The sequence below is a fragment of the Phyllostomus discolor genome, chromosome 8 (genome assembly GCF_004126475.2).
Source record: "Phyllostomus discolor isolate MPI-MPIP mPhyDis1 chromosome 8, mPhyDis1.pri.v3, whole genome shotgun sequence".
Lineage (NCBI taxonomy): Eukaryota > Metazoa > Chordata > Mammalia > Chiroptera > Phyllostomidae > Phyllostomus > Phyllostomus discolor.
The window spans coordinates 112,438,748-112,459,711 of NC_040910.2; the positions used below are offsets into that span (position 1 = coordinate 112,438,748).

At 64.2% G+C, this 20,964-nt stretch overlaps 1 protein-coding gene across 1 annotated transcript; it reads right to left on the reverse strand.

The window, feature by feature from the left end:
• Positions 1 to 9,408: 9,408 nt before the first annotated feature.
• Positions 9,409 to 12,780, reverse strand: SOCS3 (suppressor of cytokine signaling 3). The gene is made up of 2 exons (XM_028520477.2): positions 12,421 to 12,780; positions 9,409 to 11,835 (listed from the first exon to the last, which is right to left on the reverse strand). The coding sequence occupies exon 2, from the start codon at positions 11,745 to 11,747 to the stop codon at positions 11,058 to 11,060; it is 690 nt and encodes a 229-aa protein (XP_028376278.1). The 5' UTR covers positions 11,748 to 11,835; positions 12,421 to 12,780; the 3' UTR covers positions 9,409 to 11,057.
• Between the last annotated feature and the right edge of the window lie 8,184 nt (positions 12,781 to 20,964).

Here is a 20,964-nt window from a genome sequence, read left to right on the forward strand (position 1 = left end):
GACCTGGGTACCCAGAGAGCCTCTCGGGGCCCGGGGGGAAGGGCAGGTGAGGGGCTGCAGGTGAGGGCAGAGTGGGCAGGGGCACCTGAGAACTTTCCCTTCGGCCTTCCAGGACCGGCTGGGGGCTCTCTCCCTCCTGCCTCCTGTCCGAGGTGGGGAGGACGCAGCGATAAAAGCTACCACTCTCTACCCCAGCTCTCCCCACCTGGATCCCGCAGGTACCTCTGAGGAACGCAGGCTGCTGCGCGCCGGCCTGGGGCATCCCCTGGACTGTTCCCCGGGTGGCTTTGCCAAGAGCTGTGGCACCGGCCAGATTCCCCACGCCCGGCCCCACGGCTCCACCTCCCTCTCCCTCTCCTGCCCGTGGACGCCCAGAATAAGCTTCCCCGCAGACACCCTTTCTGTGAGAGGTCATCCGAGGTGGCGAGACGGCGGCTCTCCCCTGGAGCCTTGCAGGAAGCATCCTTTGCCACTCAAGGAGGCCCCGTCTGAGGAGGGCGGGGTCGTGCCGGGCACGCTGCAGACCCACGCTTGCTCCCAGGAGGCACTGCCCCAGCCCTGCGCTCCGCTGGGCTGTCCGAGGGGCTCCGTCCTTTGCTCAGGGCGACTTGAACAGAACATAACAGGGGCTCTCCACTCGCCCCTCCGTCCGAGAGCCGAGAAGCACACCGTTCTCAGGCTCTTCCTGGAAGATGCAAGGGAGGAAACTGGCCTTCCTTAAAGCCGAGGTCCCCTGCAGGACTGCCCGGCGGTCCTGGGTTGAATAGTTCGCCCCGGACTCGCGTCTGTGTGGAACCTGCGAGCGGGACCTCATTTGGAAACCAGGTCTCTGCAGATGTGATCGCTTAGGATGAGGTCACTGGTCTGGGCCCTACTCCAACGACGGGTGTCTTTACAAGAACAGGGAGACCGGGACGCGGACACACAGGGGAGACAGCCGCGCGAGGCGGGGGCAGAGACCAGAGCGACGTGTCTAAAAGCCAGGGATTGCCAGCAGCCACGAAAAACTGGGATAAGGACAGAAAGGACCCCTCCCCCCGCCCCGCCCAGCCCTGCCCTCGACACCAAAGACTTCTGAGGGAGCAGGGCCCCTCTGACGCCTCGATTCCGCGCTTCTGGCCTGCAGAAGCACACGGGAACCCACGTCTGTTGCCTCCAACCACCCCATGTGGTGCTGTGTTATGGCCGCCGAGGACACTCATGTGTCACCCCCCCCCCCCAGTGTCAAACAGAGGGCAGCGGAGGAAAACAAGAAGGAAATTCGGCAGCAGGCACACACAGCCGAGGCTTGGACAAGTCCAAGGAGGAGACAGGAAGGAACCCTTCCTCAGCGTCTTCCTCTCGCCTGGGACAGGAAGCCGCGGCCCTCGCGGCCGAGCCTCGCTGGTGGCCGCTCGCTGTCCTCCTCGCGGGGGTGCTCGGGGCGGGGCGGGGCGGCAGGCGGAGGGGCGGTGTTCCGGTCTTGCCGGTCCCAGGAAAGCCTTTCCAGTAACCATGAGCTTGGACAGGGTCTTCTCTTGACCTCACGGTGGCCCAGGAAGCCGGTTGGGTCGAGCTCCCCGAGGGTGAGGTAGAGGTCGGGGCAAGGCCGCTCGGTGCCCGGCCAAGGTCATCCAGCAGCAGCACGGACCTGGGACTCTACCCGGCCTCTCCGGCCCTCCACCAGCCCGGGGCTCCTCCGTGGGGTCAGCAGACGCCGGCCACGGGCGAGGGCGCCAGAGCCTGACTGCCTGGCTTGGGCTGCGTGACCTGGTCCTGGTTAGCGGTGGGGCCCTGGGCAAGTCCCATCGTGTCCCTGTGTCACCGTCCCGCCCACTGGAACGAGAGGTGGAGGCCTGACGTAAATGAGACGCACTGCTGAGGCCGCCCTTCCGCTGGGGAGGGTGGCAGGGTAGCCCCCCTGGCTTAGCCTTACTCCACAGGCCGGGAGGAGACCAAGGCCAAGAGCACTGTCAAGCCGCTCTTGTCTGTTTCCCGGAGAACTCACCCCGCAGAGACCAGCGAGGAGGGCCCCGAGGCCAGCGGGCAGAGTTCGGCCTGCCCCCCGGGCAGGCTCCTGCAGTTGCTTGAATCCTGCTTCCGGGGCCCAGAGCACCTTGGACCCTGGTCCAGGCCTGCTTTTTCCTCCCCGGGGTGGGTGACAACCCGGACCCCTGCCGTCACCTCCACCTGGCGTCCTGGTCAGCTGTCCCACCCCCCACCCCCCGCAGCTGTGCTGCCCCCTAGACTGGGATGACTCACTGTCACCCACCCCTCTCCGAGAGGTCATCGACCAGGTGCACCCCGGGGATGGGACCATCTGTCGCATTTCCGGAAGGAGCTCAGCACGTGCGGACAGCAGGTGTGTGAAGCAGCGTGCCTGCCCCACACACATCCAGGGCGTCTCCGGCGTCTCTGGCCGTGTCCCCATCTTTCTGTCGGGGCCAGCACCCCCACGGGGCGTTGGCCCTTTTCACTGGCCCCTCCTCTCCAGGAATCTTCCCTACCAGGTGCAGAGCCCAGCCCGGTGGCCCTGAGGCCTTGCACGCTGTGCTCAGCGGAAGAGTCCCACCTGTCGCAGCCAGGCTGGCCAGCTCGGCCTCATGCTGCTGTGGGCACGAGGTCTCCTGCCACCGCTGGGCCCTCGGCTGACCTTCTCTTAGACTGGACGGACCTGGCCGTGTGCTGGCGGGGGCGCCTGACTGTTCTCCTGGGCTCCTCCCCTTCGCCCCAGGGCCATGCCAGAGCCCCCTCAGGGCCCTCGCTGAGCGCTCAGCCAAACCCCAAAGCGATGCCCCGAGGAGCCCGATGGGGGAGCCCCAAGGCGAGGAGCAGCGTTCCACATCAATGACCACCCCCACCTGTGACAGGCAGCGCCTGCTGGGCTCTGAGCGTCTTCTGGGTGGCCCTCCTGCCCGGCCCTCCGGCCACTTTTACCAGACGCCCAGGGACCCTGAACAGCTGGAGGGAGCCAGCCGGCTCCTCCCCCTCCAGCGTCCTTTTCTAGAATTCTCTCATAGAAAGTCACAGAGAGGTCATTTCACCCATCCCTGGGCTCCCAGAAAGGCTAGTTTAGAGCAAGGCCGGGATTCTCCAAGGCGTCAGGCAGCAATTCCCGCGCACACTGGGCTGGCCAGAGGTGTCACCGGAATACCCCCGGGACTCTACGCCCAGCGGCGCCGCCAGCCCGGAACAGCCGAGGCTCCCGCCGCCGGCGGGCGAGACGGCCCCAGTGAGCTGTTCTGCATGGACGGAGGACCAGCCCCGACACTGACCCCCGGGCTGAGCTGGATCCTGATGAGAGGCAGGTGTGGACGCCGCCGCCCCTGGGGGGGCCCTCACAGGAGCCGCGGAGTGGAGGTCCCGGAGGGCGGGGCCGCACCCAGGGGCACCGGCAGCAGTGGGCACGGCACTGGGTGTGGAGTCTGCGGAGGAGCGGTGTTCCGGCGCGGCTCCTACCGCGCTCGGTCCGCGTCGCCCGCGGCCGGGCCCGTGCCGCCTCGCCTCGGTCCGCCCCCCTGGGGAGTGCAGCGCCATTCGCTTTATCTGCTTCGCTCTCGTCCGAGGCACGAAGGGAGGAGGTGATGACATAACGAATTAGGACGCGGTCGGAAGAAAAACAGAAGCGCTATTTATGCAAACATAAGGTGCCGAAAATAAAAGATGCCTGCTTGCTTCCCAAAGCAGAAAGTTGTAAATGATTTAAATCACATTTTAATGGCTTCGGCGACTCCATTACTTAAAGACATTTCTTCTTCGGTACAGCCACAGGTCAGGTGGGTGGGTGGGGCCTCGGCGGAGCACCCCCCATTCTGCTGCATTCCGAGAAAAACAAACCCAAGGGGAAGGTCCGGTGCCCGGTGCCGAGTCAGCAGCCAGTGGGTAATTATTGAGGGAATTAATACGAGCGGGTCTCTCCCTTCAGAGTTTCCAGGCCAGTCTGGAAGAAACCAGGGGCAGGAACCCCAGTGACCGAGTGGTAGGGAATATGAATGCCTTCTGGGCGAACAGAGGGTTCCAGGACTGTGGAAGTCCAGGAGGGCTTCAGGGAGGAGGCGGCAAAGGGAAAGGAGGGGAAAGGGCTGGCGGGGCAGGCAGGGTAATCTCGAGCTGGCCAGGCTCACCGCTCACTCGAGGGTGAGCACAGGAGTGAGGCGGGTGATGGGCGGGGGAGGAGGCCACCTGGGGGGAGGGAGTGCGTCTCCCGGGATGGGGCGCAGCGGGTCGGGACTTGAGAAGGACCAGCGCGGCACCGGGGTGAGACCTCGAGGCGTAGGGAAACCGGCTCGGTGAAAGTGCCCCCGGGGGCCGGCGTGGATCTCGTCGGGACAAGCTGAGCTTCCCGTGTGACGCGACGAGAGCAGTATTTTTAGAAGATGAGCCTGGCATGGATGTGCCCGATGGGGACAGACTAAACTTCTTGAAGTTCCCCAAAGTGTTTTCTCTTTTCCAGCCCATTTCCCCATTTCTGGTCATTCGAGTGCCCCGCTGTCCCGTGCCTGCCAAGAGGACACCTGCCGTTGGGCCTCAGCTGGACAGAGTCACCTCTTCTGGGAAGCCACCGTGGGTCATTTCCTCCCCCCCCCCCCCCCCCCGCTGTACCCTGTCTACCGCTTTATTTTTATACCCATTCCTTTTTAGGATACTTCTTGGTTTTCTTGTCTGGTTTCCCTTTCAGACTGGAAGCCTCCCGGGGCCCAGGGACCGGCAGCGCCCATCGGCGTCCAGCGCAGGGTTCCCACTTGCACGGGCATCACCCCGGGGCGCCGCTGCTCAGGCGGGCGGCCGCTGCTGCCGATGCACGCTGAAGATGACACTCTAAATGGCGCCCCCTGTGGTTGTGCGATATGGTGCCTCCCCCACGCCCGAGGACCGGGTCCTCGTGGCTGATGCCTTCCCTCCCGTGTCCTGTACATGATAGATCCTCCTAAGTAACGTTTTCTGTTTGAAAAGGAGATTTGCGATTTGGGGGAAGGGAGGGGAAAGAGAGGAAATACATTTTCTTGTGTAATGTAAATAACGAACTTGCATCCTGGGTTTGTGGGGGGGGGGCCGCGGTTTGCTTGTGAATATAACCTTGTTTGTGTACATACGTACGTGCGTATTTATTTTTGAAGTCTAGGCGCCCAGCCTCTTTCTAGAGCTGGGTCTGCGGGCCACTGTGGGTAACGTCAGTGACGGCGTCCGTGAGGACTGCGTGAAGTTTGAGCATTCACGGCTCTGGCTTCTTTCCAGGAGCTGGTGGTGGTGGGGGTGCTGCGATTCTCCCTGCCACATAGCTTCCCAGGCCACCCCTGTTGCTTAAGGCCGTGCTGCAATCCCGGCGCTCAGGAGTGGGAAGTCCAGAGTTCTCCCTGCTTCTGGGAACAGCCCCCCGCCCCCGCCCCCCTCCGGCTTCCACAGGAGGCCGCATGACAAGCGCGTCAGGCGCAGGGAGGATTTCACAAATGCCTGGCCCGGGCCCAGCACCGCACAGCTGGGAGGGCTCAGCTCTGGGGTGGGGAGGGGCCCTGCTCCCCCCAGGCCCCGTCCTCCTCCTCGGGACAGGGAAGGGCTGCACTTGTCGGTGCTTGCCGCAGCCCGGAGGTGACCTCGGGCCTTCCCTCCCTGCTGACTTCCCAGCTCAGCTTAGTCAAGGTTCGAGGAGGAAGAGAGGAGGACGCAGGCTGGTCTTCCCCGAAGGCAGCAGTGGTCTCGGAGTCACCTCCCGAGCTGTTGAGTGTTGATATTCCCGGACTGTCCCCGGGCTTCTGATTCAGAAGAGCTGGGGTGGGGAGCCGGGCCTCAGTAATTTCACCCACTCCCCCGGGGCCTTGCACGTGCCCCAGTGCCTCCAGGGGCCTCGCTGGGAGGGGGTCCGGCCAGGGAAAGGGCTCACAGCCTAAAAAGCCCTGGGTTCTCACTTAGGACTTCCCACTCTCTCTGACTAGCACGCGCCCGGGCCCTGGGGGAACTGCTTTGTATTTCACGCCTCAGTTTCTCCACCTCTGAAATGGATGTGTGCTGTGCCCAGGGTAGGGTGCTCACCTGTCCTGATTTTCAGGTCTACACCGGGACGGGGCTGGACAAACCGGGGCGGGCTGGTCATCCTACTTGAGGGTGGGACCACGTTGCCCGTGCACGACATACGGGAAATGTGAGTCAAAGTGCACCTTTTGGCCCAAACACCAGTCCCCCTTTTTGTGTCTATTTACTGTCACTATATCGTTTGTCGCCCCCACGCCATCTCAGGAGAGCAGGGTGGGCAGGGCCTTGTCTTGTTCCACACTCCCTCCCCGGACACGCAGGGCGAGGGGCTGGCGGGCTGCAAGGCAGGGCGCTGGGGGCTGCAACAACAGGGTCCCTGGGTCCGGGGGTCCGGGAGGCCTCTGCCGGCCTGCAGGGGAAGCCTGGCTCCCCCAGGACCAGGGACCTTGATCCACTCCCGGCCGGGAACGAGTGCGGGCTTTCTGAGCAGCAGAAAGGGCCAGGAAGGGTCAGGGACCCCCCCAGTGACAAAGGACTCCCTTCCCCCAGGAGCCCGGGAACGCCGGCCCACCCCCTCGGCTCCCGCTCCCGCCCCCCACCCCAGGGAGGCGCGCCTGGCAGCCTCCCGGCCGAATTTCCTGGCACTGGGCTGAGAATAAACAGCGCTCTGCGCCCGTAATCCCGTCGCCATAGTGACCACGCTTTGCGGCGGGCGGGGGCGGGCCTGGCCGGGGGCGGGGCCTCTCCCGCGCGCAGGCTCGGCTGGGCGGCGGCCGCGGCGGTGTCGGTAGTGGTCTTGGCGGGGGCGGCGGCGGCGGTGGTGCGGGCTCGGGAGGTGTCCTCGCCCCGGCTCGGCGTGGACACTCTTCGCCCATCTCCGCCAGGGCTGCCGCGATGTCCGGGAAGTGACTCTTCCTGGCGGAGCGCGGCCTTGGAGCGACGCGGCCGCCCTTACGGGGGCGGGTGGGGGGGGTGGAGGGACGCGGCACGGGAAGATGCGCCCCGGCCTCGGCCTTTCCCACCCTCGGCCTTGGTCTTCCCGGCCCGCTCCTGTGCCAGTTACCCCCCGCCCGCCTTGCAGGCTCCTGTCTCCGCTTCGCCTCCCTGTGTGGCTGGCTGTCTCTCCCCGCCTCTCTGCCTGGTACCCCGGCGGCGCCCCCTCCCAAACACCCTTACTGCTTAAGACTAGTGCGGGCATATTTTCCATCTCCAGCTCCCCTGTCTGGGGCCTCCCTGCCTCCCTCCCCCCGCAGCAGGAGTTCCCATTCCCGGCTCTAATTCATCAGGAGGCCTGCCCCAAAACAGCCCCACTGAAGAGGGGATTGGGCCTCTTGTGCGTGGATTCTTACAGCGCCAAAAGTAGCTAGGGCGCAGGGCCTGGGAGTAGCCATCTCCCCACTTTCCGTGGGCCAGGGGACCCCAGCCATGCTGCTGCTAACGCCCCTGAGGCATGGGTACCTGCTGAAACCGCAGGGAATTGTCCCCATGCCCTGCAGGACGCTTTTCAGCAAATGTGGGAACCAGGAGCACCCTGCCTCTGGCATCAGGCCAGAGGGCCCCCCATTAAGTCCTTGGGAGGAGAGGTGTGGGCACCTGGAGGAACTGGGAGGCACAGAGAGAGTTGCGGCAGGAGAGCGGGAGGAGGAGGGAGCCGCGCAGGAGCCCTGCCCCGCAGACACTCTGAGGGAGGGGCTGTGGCTCTGCGGTGGCCGAGGCAAGTCGCTGCCCTCCTCTGGGGCTCAGTTTCCTTGTGTGCAAAACCAGAGGGCTGGCCCAGGCTGTGGACTGAAAGTGGAGGGAGACAGAGGAAGGGAAGGGAAGAAAGCTGGAATAGGCATGAAGGAGAGGGAGTTAGGGGCCTTCCAGCCTCTGCATTCAGCCAGGGGCCAGAGAAGGCCACTCCTTTCTGTTAGGGTCCCACGAGCACTGGCCGCCCTGGCTGAGCAGGATGGAGACCCGCTGCACTCTGCTCTGGGTTCCTGGTGCTTTGGGAGGCCGATGGTGTCTGACTGGCAGGCTCTAGGTCAGGGGAGAACCTGCCAGAACTTTCCAGGCTCTTTCATCCTCCTGGGAGGCCCCGCCAGGACGGGGTGGGGGTGGGTGCTCTGGGCAGGTGACCTGATCAGGGTCCGCGCTCCCAGGTGCAGGAGGGTGGTCTGTCTGGTGCAGTTCCTGCACGCTGTCTTCCCCGCGGTCTCCCGCCCGGCCTGGCCCTGTCTCGTCCCTGTCGGTTACTTTCCTCAAAAGGTCAGGAAATGAGACAGAAAAACAACTGTTTATTTACTCTCTCGGTTGCCATTTGGACACTGATTCATGAAGCAGCTTCTCAGGGCCTGGCCTTTGCTTCAGGCCGCGCAGGCTGGGAGAGGGGGCTCGGCCCGGACTCCAGCAAACAGCCGAAACAGCCGTCTTCCGCCATCAGGCCCAGGGGGTTGGAGGGGGACGAAGAACCCTAGCGCTGACACCCCCAGAGTCCTGGCCGTGGGGTGGTGCCAACCCCTTGGCTTCTCAGGGGGCAGCCACCTAAGGGCAACCCTGGGCGCATACTTAGTGCTTAGGGAGGCAGGGAGTCCGTGGGTTTTGGAATAAAGGCTCCCGGGGCCAGTCCTGCCTTCCCCACATTCCCAAACGGTGTGTCCTTGGGCAGGGTGCTTCACCTCCCCGAACCTGAGTGGCTGTCCCCGCTGCGTCGACAAATATTTACTGAGCACTGTCCTAGGCATCAGAAGGGACCAGGCCACGTCCCTGCTCCCACAGAGGCACGGCTGTGTCTGACAATAGCAGGGTGGTGACACCTGCCCTGTGGGGGTGGCCGGGAAGGTTCGTCCGGGTGGTGGTCTCCCTTGCCGGGGGATGGGAGTGACTAGCAAAACAGACAAATACATGGGTGCTCTCGGTGGGAGGTCTGTACCCCATCGCCGCTCAGACGGGGAGGGGGGTTGCTCCTAGGGCTGGGTGGAAAGCTGGAGGTGTGGGGAGGCAGTGCGCCTGGAAAGGGCCCCACCTGCATGCAGGGGGCGTGTGTGTGGGGACTACCCCTCCCCCCACCTCCCATGAACCCAGCTACGCTGGGGTCACGGGTCATCGCCAGGACCCCGTAGTCTGGGCTTTCTCGGAACACCTCCCCGCCAAGGAGCCGAGAGCGCCTCTAATAGCTCGGAGCCTCTAAAAGCTTTGACCACAGCTCAGCTCACTCCCTGCAAGCCCTTTGAAGTGCTTCCTTCGAACTTGCTTTGCATATTCTGGTCAGATCTGAATCAGACGAGCAGGAATTACCCTCTCGGCACAGTCTAGGTGGCTGCCAGAGCTTGTAAGTGACGTGAAGCCAGGCAGCAAGGGGGCAGGGCCCCGGAGGGTGGCGCCTCCCTCCCGTCTCCCCCCCCCCCCCCCCCCGGGGCGGCGCTGAGCGGAGCGTGGGGGTGGGCGAAAGAGAAAGCAAGGCGGAGAAGGGGCCCGGGAAAGAGGCTGCAGCCAGGCTTTTCATTAAAAAATAGTGCTCTTTATTATAAATTACTGAAATGTTTCTTTTTGAATATAAATATAAATATGTGCAAAGTTTGACTTGGATTGGTATTTCGTTGAGTTCTTCAAGCATCTCCTAGCAGCCTCGAAGGCCTGAGTGGGGGAGGGGAGAGGGCTGGAGGTGGAATCTTTATAAAAGACAGAGCGATTGAGGCAGATTGTAAACATCATTAAAAAACAAAACAAAGTAACAGAAAATGAAAACACCCCAACACACAGCTGCCCGGTCCAGACCAATACCTGACACAGAAAACTTTTGTGTGTTTCGTTTACTGGCCCCCCCTCCCCCAAAAAAGACAATTCCAGGTAATTCCATGGCCGCTACATTCCTGTAAGTTTTCACTGGTCAGTGCTATTGCGGCGCCAGGGCTCGGGCCTCCGTGACTCCCTGCATGTGCCCCCCACCCGGGTGAGGAGGGAGCCGTGTGCAGAGCCCGGGGACGCGGGACCCGGTGGCTGTGCTCTGGCCAGAGCCGAGGCACCTGTGGCAGCCCAGTACCAACTGGGCTGGCATCCTCCCGGTGTCCGGCGGGAAAGCCGGATCGTCCCTCTCTGCACCCACCTGCCACGGTGGGCGGCCAGCTGCCGGCCCGCTGGGAGCCCCTAGGCCTCTGCCTGGACTGGCCGAGCGTGTGGCTTCTTATGTGCCGGTCCCCATCCACGGGACAGGGAGCATTTAAGGCAAATCTCCCAGCCAGACACAAGGAGGCACAGCGGGAGGACCCTCCATCTTCTCTGGCTGGGGTCAGGGGTCAGAGGTGACTCAGCTCCTCCACTGCCCGCCCCCGACCCCCAGGTACTGGGAGGTAGAGCAGGAGTGAGGGAAGAAGTGACCGGCCTGTCTGTCCCCTTTCCAAATGCCACTTCCCCCTTAAAACGGGGGAAGGGTCCTGGGCTCTCGGGCACCCAACAGACTCTACAGGACCTGTGTTTTCCGGTGGGGGTCCCGAGGGGGAGGGAGCAGGATGGTCCCCTGCAGGTGGCCCCTTGGCCTTCTCCCAGAACCAGGGGAGGTGCACCTGGCCACCCTCCTCACCTGGGCTGGGCGCTGGCAGTGGCTGTTTCCTTGGCCAGCCTGCAGCCCCCCCCGGGGGGGGGGGGGCCCTGAGGCGCCCTCTCTCGTCCCCCTCCCTTTCCCAGGCCTGAGACTCGCTCAGGGTTAAAGCCATGTTTAAAACCAAATCAAAGAGCAAACAAGTTCCGCTGGAAAGTCTGCAGATTCCCCAGCAGCTCACACTAGTTCAGCACTCCCGCCGCGCCCGGGCCTGGAAGCGCGCGGGAGTGGGGGAGCGGGGCGGAGAGCAGAATCAACCCACCGCGGTCGCAGCTGTGGTCCCGGCGCGCCGCCCTGGCTCCTCCGCAGAGTCTGGAGTGGGGGAGGAGCGCGCAGGTGACACTCCCCTGCCCTCAAACACATTCCAAGTCCGCTCGGCCCCGGCGGCAGGGGGCAGGGCCCGAGGGCGGGGCCTGTCCATCCCCAGGCTCACCCAGAGCTGCAGGACTCTCCTGGCTGGATTCTTGTGCTTCTGCCATGTGCCGCGGAGGAGGGGAGACCCAGGCCTCGCCGCTCGACCCCTGCCCTTCGCTCTTTAAAGGGGAGCATCGTACTGGTCCAGGAACTCCCGAATGGGTCCAGGCAGCTGGGTGACTTTCTCATAGGAGTCCAGGTGGCCGTTGACGGTCTTCCGACAGAGGTGCTGGAGGGTGGCCACGTTGGAGGAGAGGGGCCTGCTCAATACCAGAGGGATCTTCTCGCCCCCCGAGTAGATGTAATAGGCTCTCCTGGGGGGGTTCCCGGGGAGCGGCTGGGCCGGCGGCTGTTCTGGCACCTCGGAGGGGGGCGAGGAGGAGGGTTCAGTCGGTGGAGAGGGGCAGGAGGGGGCGCACGGGGGCGGCATGTAGTGATGCACCAGCTTGAGCACGCAGTCGAAGCGGGGCACGGGCTGCGTGCTCCGGGGGTCGCTCTGCAAAGAGAAGCTGCCCCCCTCGCACTGGATGCGCAGGTTCTTGGTCCCCGACTGGGTCTTGACGCTGAGCGTGAAGAAGTGGCGCTGGTCCGAGCTGTCGCGGATGAGGAAGGTGCCGGCGGGCTCGGCGCTGAGCAGCAGGTTGGCCTCGCCGCCCGTCACGGCGCTCCAGTAGAAGCCGCTCTCCTGCAGCTTGCGCACTGCGTTCACCACCAGCTGGTACTCGCTCTTGGAACTGAAGGTCTTAAGGCGCAGGCTGGTGTCCAGGGGGCGGCTCATCCCGGCGGCGGGAAACTTGCTGTGAGTGACCATGGCGCACGGAGCCAGCGTGGATCTGCGCGGGGGCGGCTGCAGCTGCTCGGCGGCCTCCGCACAGCGGCCGCTACCGCATCACGGGGGGCTGTAGGGGAAGGAGGTGCACGCCGCGTGAGTGCCCGGAACCCTCCGGCACGCCCGGCCCGCCCCAGCTCCCCTGCCTCTGCTGAGCGGCGGGGACACCCACTGCCCTGGAGGTCCTCGCCTGGGCCCTGGTTTTTACACTGGCACCCCGCGGACCCCGTCCAGCCCTCGTCCCCACCGACGGGGGTGCCGCCGGCGGCCCCTTCCCCAGCGCGCACTGGCAGGGCGCCGAGTGGGAAACTCGGGCGCGGAAGTTGGGTCTCCAGGAGCATGGCCGGGGTGGGGATCAGAGAAGGGCCCCCGGGACTCTCTGGGCGCCGCTCAGTCCGGTGGCTCAGGGCGGTGGGGACAGAGAAAGAAATCCGAGGCATGGGGGGCGGGGGACGCGGGTGGGGGGAGGGCAGGAGAAGCCTGAGGGCCCCAGCCCGGGTATTCCGGGAACCTGGGATTTCCGACTTCCATCCGCTCAATCTCCTACCTCGTCCCCTCCCTGCCGGGAAAGACCCGGGAAAGGGAGGGGGAAACCGAGAAAGCTCCCGGGACTAGCAAGGGCCACCCCCTCTACACCGCGCGCTCTCCTTCCTACCTGATTCCAAACTGAAGTCTCCGGCCTTGGGGCTGAGCCTCCTACGGTCCCCAAGGCGAGGCGGCGGCGAGACGGCCAGCGGTGGCCCGCGCTGCGCCCAGATGTTGGCGGCGGTGAAGTCCACAAAGGGGCTCTCGCGCGCGCGTCTCTCGGGCTTTGCCGGGGCGCCCGCTCTGCCCTCTGTGCAGCCCCGGGTCGACCCGGCTGGGGAGAGGCGAGGGGCCGCAGGGCGAGCTGCGGCGGGAGGCGTGTGAGCCGGGGTCGCGGCGGTGGCGACGGCAGCGCAGAGAGTCCGACTCGGAGCCGCCGCGGAGGCCGCGCTCGCGGGTATATACGCGGCCGACGCGCCCCGCCCCGCCCCCCCGATTCCTGGAACTGCGTGGCCGGCCTTCTTGTAATGTTTAGTCACTACTCGCAGCAATGAAAGGCTGCGAGCGAAGGGCGAGGGAGGGGCCGCGGGCCGAGGGCGGGCCGCCGGCCGCGCCAGGGACCGGCAGAGACGCGCGCAGAGACAAAGCGCGACGCTAGCGGCCGGGACGGCCGGCGGGCGCGGCGCCAGCCCCGGCTGCGCGTTCCTGGCAGCGGCCCCTCCCCACCGCGCGCTCCGCCCCCAACTTCTCATTCACACTTTCCCCCCTCCCTTCTAAGAAGGCTAGTTTCTGGCAGAGGCGGGGGTGCAGCCCCGGGAGCGCGGGCAGTTCCAGGAGGCCGAGCGGGAGAGGCTCCCGGCTCCCCTTCCCTCCTTCTCGGACCTCGCGGGGACACCCCCTCGCCCCCAGCCGGCGCGCCCGAGTCCCGATCGCAGCCCCAGGAGGCCTCGGCCTGCCGCAAGGGAAATGGGGACACCCCAAAGCCCGGCCGCGAAACTGGGGCCGGATCTGCGAGCTGGAGGGGGTGGGGGCGCGCCATGGTCACCTGTGGACATGTCCCGGAGGCGAAGCTTGGGTCCCAGGGTGGAGGGGACTCGGCATGCGTGGCAGCTGTGCGGCCTCGGCCCATGGCCCACTGCCAGTTTCTCTGCCCATGCTGACAAGGGTGCCGCCTCCCACCTCCAAACACCGACAGGCGACAACGCTTTGACCCATCTTGGTCTCCAAACCTGCGGGGTGCTGCGACGTGGTCTGGCCAAGGGCTCTTTAGCGACCAGGCTGGCCCGAGGGCGTGTTGGCCTCACTCCGCGCCTCCTGTCCGCCAGAGGGCGCCCTGGGGTCTCCTAGGTGGCGTGGTGTTCAGCGCTGCTCCCCAAGCCCAGGAGTGAAAACCAGAGGGGGGGGGGCGAGGGGGGGGCGCGGAGGCCGGCTCAGGAACCGGGGTGGGCGGCCTGATTGGGGCTCCGAGGAGAATTTGCCTTGACTTAAACATGGGAACAGCAGTCCAGCAGGGGCGATTTTTCAGAAAGCGCTCTGCAGGTGTTGGGCCTGCTTCCAGACGAGCCAACGCGGCCTAGAATGCACCCCCACCCACTTCTGAGCGTGGGCTCTGCTCTCTCCCCAGGGCCGGGAGCCTGGGGTCCTGTTGACCGAGGTGAACTATGCTCGTGGCCGCATTGGCATGGGTGTGGGTGGTCTGAGTGCACCAGGGCCGGCTTTATGAAGAATGGGAGGTTTTGCAATCTGTCCCCAAACAGCCAGTGGGGTACTGGAGACATCCAAGAACCAGCTTAAGTGGCATTAGAGGGTCACCTCTCAGGACACAGGGGCTGTGGGCCTTGGACCCTGCCTTCTTGCCTGATGCCACACAACTGAAGATAATAAGTCGGAAAAAAAAAAAACACAGAGATGCCTGCAACCCCAGCCAGCATGGGAGTCAAGAATGTGGAGACCTGGCCCCTTGATTCGGGGGGGGCCCATAGGACCACACAGCCTTTGCCAACGTGGACACGATCTCTCAACCCCACAAAGGTTAGGGGGGACTGCGTGAGATTTGGGCAGGACACCCAGGCTCTCTGAGATCCTGTTTTGCTATCCGCTAAACGGGAATAGTAACCTTTTCCCATCAGTCAAAGCGTGCTAGAAATAGAAACAATTCAGTCCAACTCTGCCTTCTGATTCTATTAGAGGGCAGTAGCGGGGAGTCTTCTTGTTACCTCCGTAGAGGGGGGAATTGATTTATTCAACACATTCCCAAAAAGGGGGCTCGTTGTAGCGGGCGTTGTGCCGGGCACTGAACTCCACGGACCAATAAGACCCAGTCTTTGCCCTCAAGATGCTTGCGGGCTACGGGAGTGGATTCTCCTTCTCGCTGGAATCGGGAGGCCATTCTCTTTTTCTCATCCATTGATTATTAGGAGGCGGCGCATAACCGTACACTTTTGTGCTGAGCCTCGTGGGGGACCAGGAAGGCTCACAAGGAATGGCCCTTGAGTTAATGGACGAGAAAGTGCTTTGTAAATTATGATGCTCTGACACAAGTCAGGTTCATTCATCCACCCACGAACCCTCGCCGAGCGCCTGCCTTTGCCTTTGCCAGGCACGGGGCGCAGTGCTGGGAAGACGGAGTGCTGGGTGAATCCTGCGGGGAGACGGGCGAGGCGAGAGGCATGGGACACCGCCCTCCCCACCCCCGCCGAGTGACGAGAGCCATGAGAAAGGCGCGTGTGTGATTTTGATCCTGTGACACTGTCATAGTTCATTTTAGGGGAGGAGGAGGAGGAGATAGAAGTACAGGGTGGCGGGGGGGGGGGGGCAAACAGGAAGGAACAGCCCTGGAGCTCAGGGAGTTCCAGGCTGGTTGGAGACCCTCTGAGACGGGGAGGGGGGAGGGGGAGTCCTAACGCCAACAGTGTGGCGCCCACTGTGTTTGGACTCAGGAGGCTGGACTGCAGTCCCGGCCCCGCCGCCCCAGCAGTGGTCTCGCTTTAGGCATTTACTCCTGCAGCCGTGCCTCGATGTCCGCACCTGTAAAATGGGCTGGCAGTAGCACCTACCTGACCCAGTGTTTGCCAGGACTGAAGGAACTGATGCGTGCTACAGGATTAGAACAGCGCCTTGCACATATCAAGTGCACGTGCACGTTGGCTGGACTTACTGTGAAGGCGCGGGGAAGGCTCTGCAGAAAGAGGGCAGCTTGGGCTGCTGGGGGCTGGGCGTGGCCGTGAAGGGCGTGCGGTTTGGGAAACGTGTGTGTCTCCGGGGTCTTGGCACGTCTGCACCCCTCCGGGTGGAATCATCTCCCACGCTTTGGCTGATTTCTACTTGCCCTTTGAGATTTGGCACTTAAGCCCTGGCCGAGGTGGCTCGGTAGGTTGGAGTGCCATCCACAGAAAGGGCACAGGTCCGATTCCCAGCCATGGCACGTGCCTGAGTTTCGGGTTGTCCCTTGTCAGGACGTGTACGAGAGGCCGCTGATCGGTGTTCCTGTCTCTGATCCATGCTCTCTGTCCCTCCCTGCCCCCCTCTCTTTACAAATCAATAAGCACGTCCTTGGGGGAGAATGAAAAAATAAAATAATAACATAAAAATTAAAAGATTATTATTAAAAAAACAGATTTGGCACTGATGACTCTAAACTTCCAGGGCAGCCCCTTCCTCCTTGGCCAACACGCTCGGACCCGTGTCCAGTGTGGACGGAGGTTTTCTCTGTAAGCCTAGAACTCGGTCCACAGAGCGTGCTCATCGGGACCTCACCCGAGGGCTCGGGCTTATTAACAGTGACGCTTTCCATCGTGTTAGATCAGGTCTCACCCACTGCCTTCCTCTGGAGTAGCTCTTGGCTTCTCCCGCCTCGCCGGGCTCAGCGGGCGTGTGGATTGGTGGAGATTAGGAGGCCGGCTCAGCTGCAGACAGAGCGAATGAGGACTCCCGTTTTCCTGGCAGAGTCGGGACGGAGACCCACTTCCGGGCGAGAGAGATGCCCGGACCGGAGCAGGTCACCTGCCTCTCGCTGTCCCTGTCTGCTGGGGGCTCGAGGGGGTGACCGTAGGTAGCATCCAGGTCTGGCCCCTTGGCCCTACTCTGCCATTTTCCTGATGCGGGGACTTGGGAGGCCCCCGCCGTTTCCTAGTCTCTCCCTTTGCAGAATTTCTATGAAGTCAGGATCCCATTTCCAGGCAAAGGAGCTTGCTCATAAAGATAACAAAGATTCATTCTCGATGGAGGGGAAGTACGCCGTGGTTTCAGCTGCCTGCGGGACGCCACTTACTCATGGTGTGTGACGGACCACGCGCTCTTCCCCAAACCTCAGGGATGGGAAGCCGGGCGCCCCGGGCTGGTCACGGGAAGCTGTGCGCGGCTTGGTGAATGAAGGTCCCATTCTTGCAGGAATGACCTCCTGTCTTCTAGCCGGCTCTGGGGGCGGGTGCTAAGGTCACCATTGTCTGGTGGCTGTGTGTGTGTGTGCCCGGCCAAATGGGCTGGGAGACGGGCCACAGACCACAGAGTGGCCCGAGGCCTGCGAGGTGGGCTTTCCTGGGCACCAGGCGGCAGCCCGGGCCTGGCTGCCCAGGGGCCTGGCGCTGCTGACTTGACCTGGATTGTGCCGGGTAGCTGGCAAGGCCTGGAGACACAGTGAGGGAGAGAGAATCTGGTTCCTTTGGTCCAGAGCTTCTCCTGTAGTGAAGGGGGCGGGAGGGGAGGCACGGGGGGCAGGGAAGCCCCTCTCTCCTGCCCTGTTTCTCCAGGCCCACGGGGAGGTGACACGGGGGGCCGGAGTCTCTCCTGACCTCGCGGAAGCCGGGCCCCTGGCTGCCCCAGTGCGGAGCTCGCAGCTGAAGCCGGCGCCCAGCGGGCCCGATGGCGGGGACTGGCCCCGTTGGCAGCCGCTGTGGCAAAGGTGACAGTTGCAGGGCAGGAGCAGAGGTCACAGAGCAGGTTGACCCCAATCGGTCTCTTTCCTGCTGCAGACAATCCCGGCAGGCAGGCAGGCAGGCAGGCGGGCAGGGCGGGAGGCGGGAGGCGGCGGCGGCGGTGGGGCCGGCACAATGGCTTACCACCAGGAAGCGGCATTCCAGCGTGCAGGCCTTTGTTCCGCCCAGAGGGGCCGCAGAGCTAATGAAAAGGTTTGCGGCTCGGAAGTCCTCGGCCGTGGAGGAGTTCTTTCAAGCCTGACATTCCAGGCCCAGCCGGCCTCTGGCATTTCCCAGAAAAAGTGCCCAGGGAAGGGAGAGAAAACAATTCGCCAGCCCCCCAGCCAGCCACCCACTCTGCCCTCCCAGATTCCTCTTCCCTCTGGGGCTGGGCTGGGCCTGAGCTCTCCACCCTGGCTGTGGGGGACCCGTTCTTCCCCTCCCAGGCAGATCTGGGGGCTGCAGGGGAAGGGGGGTCCCAGGAGGGTGCCGGGAGTGTGAAGGGTGTGGGGTGCGGAGGGATGGGGAAGGGAAGTTTCTTCCCACTGGCTCTGTGAGGAATTCCCATCGGGCCCAACTTTTGCATGGTGGGGGGGGGGCTGGAGAAAGAAGGGAGTTAGCTGCCAGCCGGTTATCTCCCCTCACCCCGAACCCACAACCTGGGCTCGTGCAGGGCCGGGGTAGGGGAGTCTCCGACTGCCCCGACTGCCCCAAAGCGGCGCTGTGCCCGCGCCCGCCCGCCCAGGGAACAGACGCCGGGCGGCGGGCAGTTCTGGGAAGCGAGGCTGTGGTGAACCATCCGGGCTGCGCTGGGAATGAGGTCTGGCCGGGTGCCTGGAGCTAAAGTGCCGGTGCCCAGGAGCGGGAGAGCCCGGCACGGGGCGAGGAGCGCGGCTGGCTCCAGGGAGCTGTGCTCCGGGCCCCAGGCGCCTCTGGAGAGCCAGGCCTGGTGGGGGGCCGGCGGGATGCGGCTGTCCCGCTTGCCCTACGGTGACCCTGCGGGCTGGCCGCTGCAGGGAGACCGCCGGGAGCCCCTGACCCGCTGGGGTCCTGGACCGGGTGCTGCTCCTCGCCTCCCCTGGGTGGGCGTTTAACACGTGAACGGAGGGACCTCCACGGCCACGCTCCGACTTCCTGCAGCAGCGGCATCTCCACAAGGACCTCCCCAGTCCTCCCCACCCCCCCTGCCAGGCATGCCGCACCCCCAGGAATGTCCCCGGCTCCTCCACCCACACCTCGGCGTACACATTGGCACTAACGTTTGTCACCAGACTATTTGAGCAAGTTCCAAAGGAAAATGATACTCGTCTCTCTGGTTCCCAATCAGCCAAAGTGGCCGAGAAGTGGGTCGGAAGAGGCGGGGAGTGGGGTGGTGCCATGAAGGACAGAGGAGAGATTCCACCCATGACGGAGGGCACCTCTCTCTCAGGCCGCCCGCACCGGCCGCACCCGGGTGCGGTTCGGACTTCCTGAGCCCCGGCTGGGGAACTGCCCCCTCCCGTTGTGAACTGAAGGCTGCTGGCGGTCCGGATTCCCGGTGGGCAGGCGGACCTACTCCAGTCAATTTTTAAAATTTTTTTTTGCACACAGACTTCTCATCAAGGTCCTGCTGTTGTAAGGAGAGGTGGAAACTTCCACAAAGAGGTCACTTGGTTGGTTTCCATCTATTTTCCTCTCTGGGCACAGGGCTGACCCGCGGGCAGATCTGGAGCCCGAGGTGGCCCCCACCAGGGAGGTGAGGGGCACAGAACTGGGGAGGACAGCCGGGTGGGCTGATCCACGGTCGTGGGTGTCAGTGGAGCCACCTGAAGCGCCGCGGGGCAAGGGACGGGTGGGGACTGGACCCTGCTCGGGGGAAGACTGGGCCTTCGGAAGAGCGAGACCGGCACGCCGCCTCCGGTACCGCAGGCAGGACCCCCTTAAGCCGGGCTGTGTGCGCTCCTCGCCGGCGGGTAACGGAGAGCCGCGGTGTGATCCCAGGCTGGCACACCTGCGGGATCCCGGTGCGCCAGGAGGGCCCGGTGCGCGGGCGTTGGGGAGAGTCCTGGGTTACCTGCAGCCTCTCGCGGGGGACGCGGGGGCGGGGCCAAGTCCGGCCCTGGCTCCTCCCACCTCCCCGGACCTCCTAGGAGCCAGCAGGGGCCGCCTTGCGTCTTTGGTGGGGGTGCGAACGGTGGACGGAGGGCGGAAGCGTAGGGACCGGGCCGTGAGGCGTGGAGCGGGCTTATGTGCAACAGTCGCCAGGGAGCCCGTTGTCACCCCGCCTCCCTAGCGACTTCTCGTTTCCGTAATACTTATTCTACAAAACGATTCCTTCTTTCCTTCCTGCCTGCCTGCCTCTTTCCTTCCCTTCCTTCAAGAGGGAGGTAGGGAGCACCTACTGGGTGTCAGAGACAGCGCTGGGTGCCTGGCGTTGATCCGTCTGGGCGCTCCAGCTGCATGGATTCTTTCCAGCAGGACAAGATTATTCCATCACGGCCGAGGTCGCGAGTAGTTCATTTCTGCTACACTGAAGTGCTGTGGAGATGGGGTGCAGGGGTGCGGAGGCCTCCCCTCGCCTCCCCAGGGCTCCCAACCTGTAGGTGCCCGGAGCAAGCAGAGCCTGGGGCGGGGGAGCCTCAGGCCACCAGCGCCAGGGGCCCTGCTCGGCCGGCCACCTTGGGCCTTTTCTGCGGGCCACTCCTGCCTCACGCCGCTTCCCACCGCCTGAAGGCCTCAGCAGCCTGCTTCCAACATCAACCCGAGGGGGCCACGAGCTGAGAACATGAGAACACCCTACTCCCTCCCGCCGTGGGAGGTGGGTCAGGCTTGGTCTCCAACTGAGGGCATGTTGTAAACTTAAAATGTGCTTTACGAGCTGGCAACAGAGCCCCGCAGTTCGGCATCCGAGAGGTACAGACAGATGACCTCCCGTTGTCACCCTGTCCCCGGGGGGGGGTGCCAGGTTCATGTCTTCCCAGAACAAAAGGGGGGTGCAGAGTAGGGGGCCACAGGCTGGCCACAGGCCGGAGATACACCGTTGACCTGTTGTTGGAGACAACATTTAAACATTGGGAACTGCACACCCACCTCGGAACTGGGGGCTTTCTTTGGAAAAATCGGATGATCTGGCATCTGTGGACCTTGGTTCTGGCCGCTCTCCTTGGGCCCTGAGGTGGGCGGGGGGCCCTGGAGCTCAGCACGGCCCACCCAGGATGACGCCCCACCCCCGGCCACACACACACACACACACACACACTCACACACACACACGCACACACCTCCCCACCCTCCCAGGAGCCTCGGGCAGTTCTCTGCAAGTCACCTTCCCCCGCCCCCGCTCCTCTAGGCTGATGCAGGCCAGAAGGCTGTTGTCTTAGGGGCTTCATCTCGTCTCCTAGACCCCAGGAAACCGGAAATACACGGAGCCTGGGCCTGCCAGCCCCGAGCCTCTCCTCCCACCTGCTGGGGCCTGGTCGGCGTGGGCCTCCTCTCAAGCAAAACTCGCCCTGCCCAGGGTTCCGGTGCCAGCTGGCCTGGGGTCATGCGATGCACAGCGAGGGCCGGGCAGGGGGATGTTCTGCCAGGGAGCCCCCAGCCCCTGCAGCCCCAGGGAGCCGGGATTCCCCGGGACCTAAGTGGCCACAGGCCACGGCGCTTCCCCACGCCGGGCCGCCGGAGCCCGGGGAGGCCTGCAGCTCCGCGCCGGGGTGGCGCTGGCTGCCTGCCACGCCGCAAGAGGCCGAGCTTCCCCTGAAGAGGAGAGACGCATCCACCTCTCA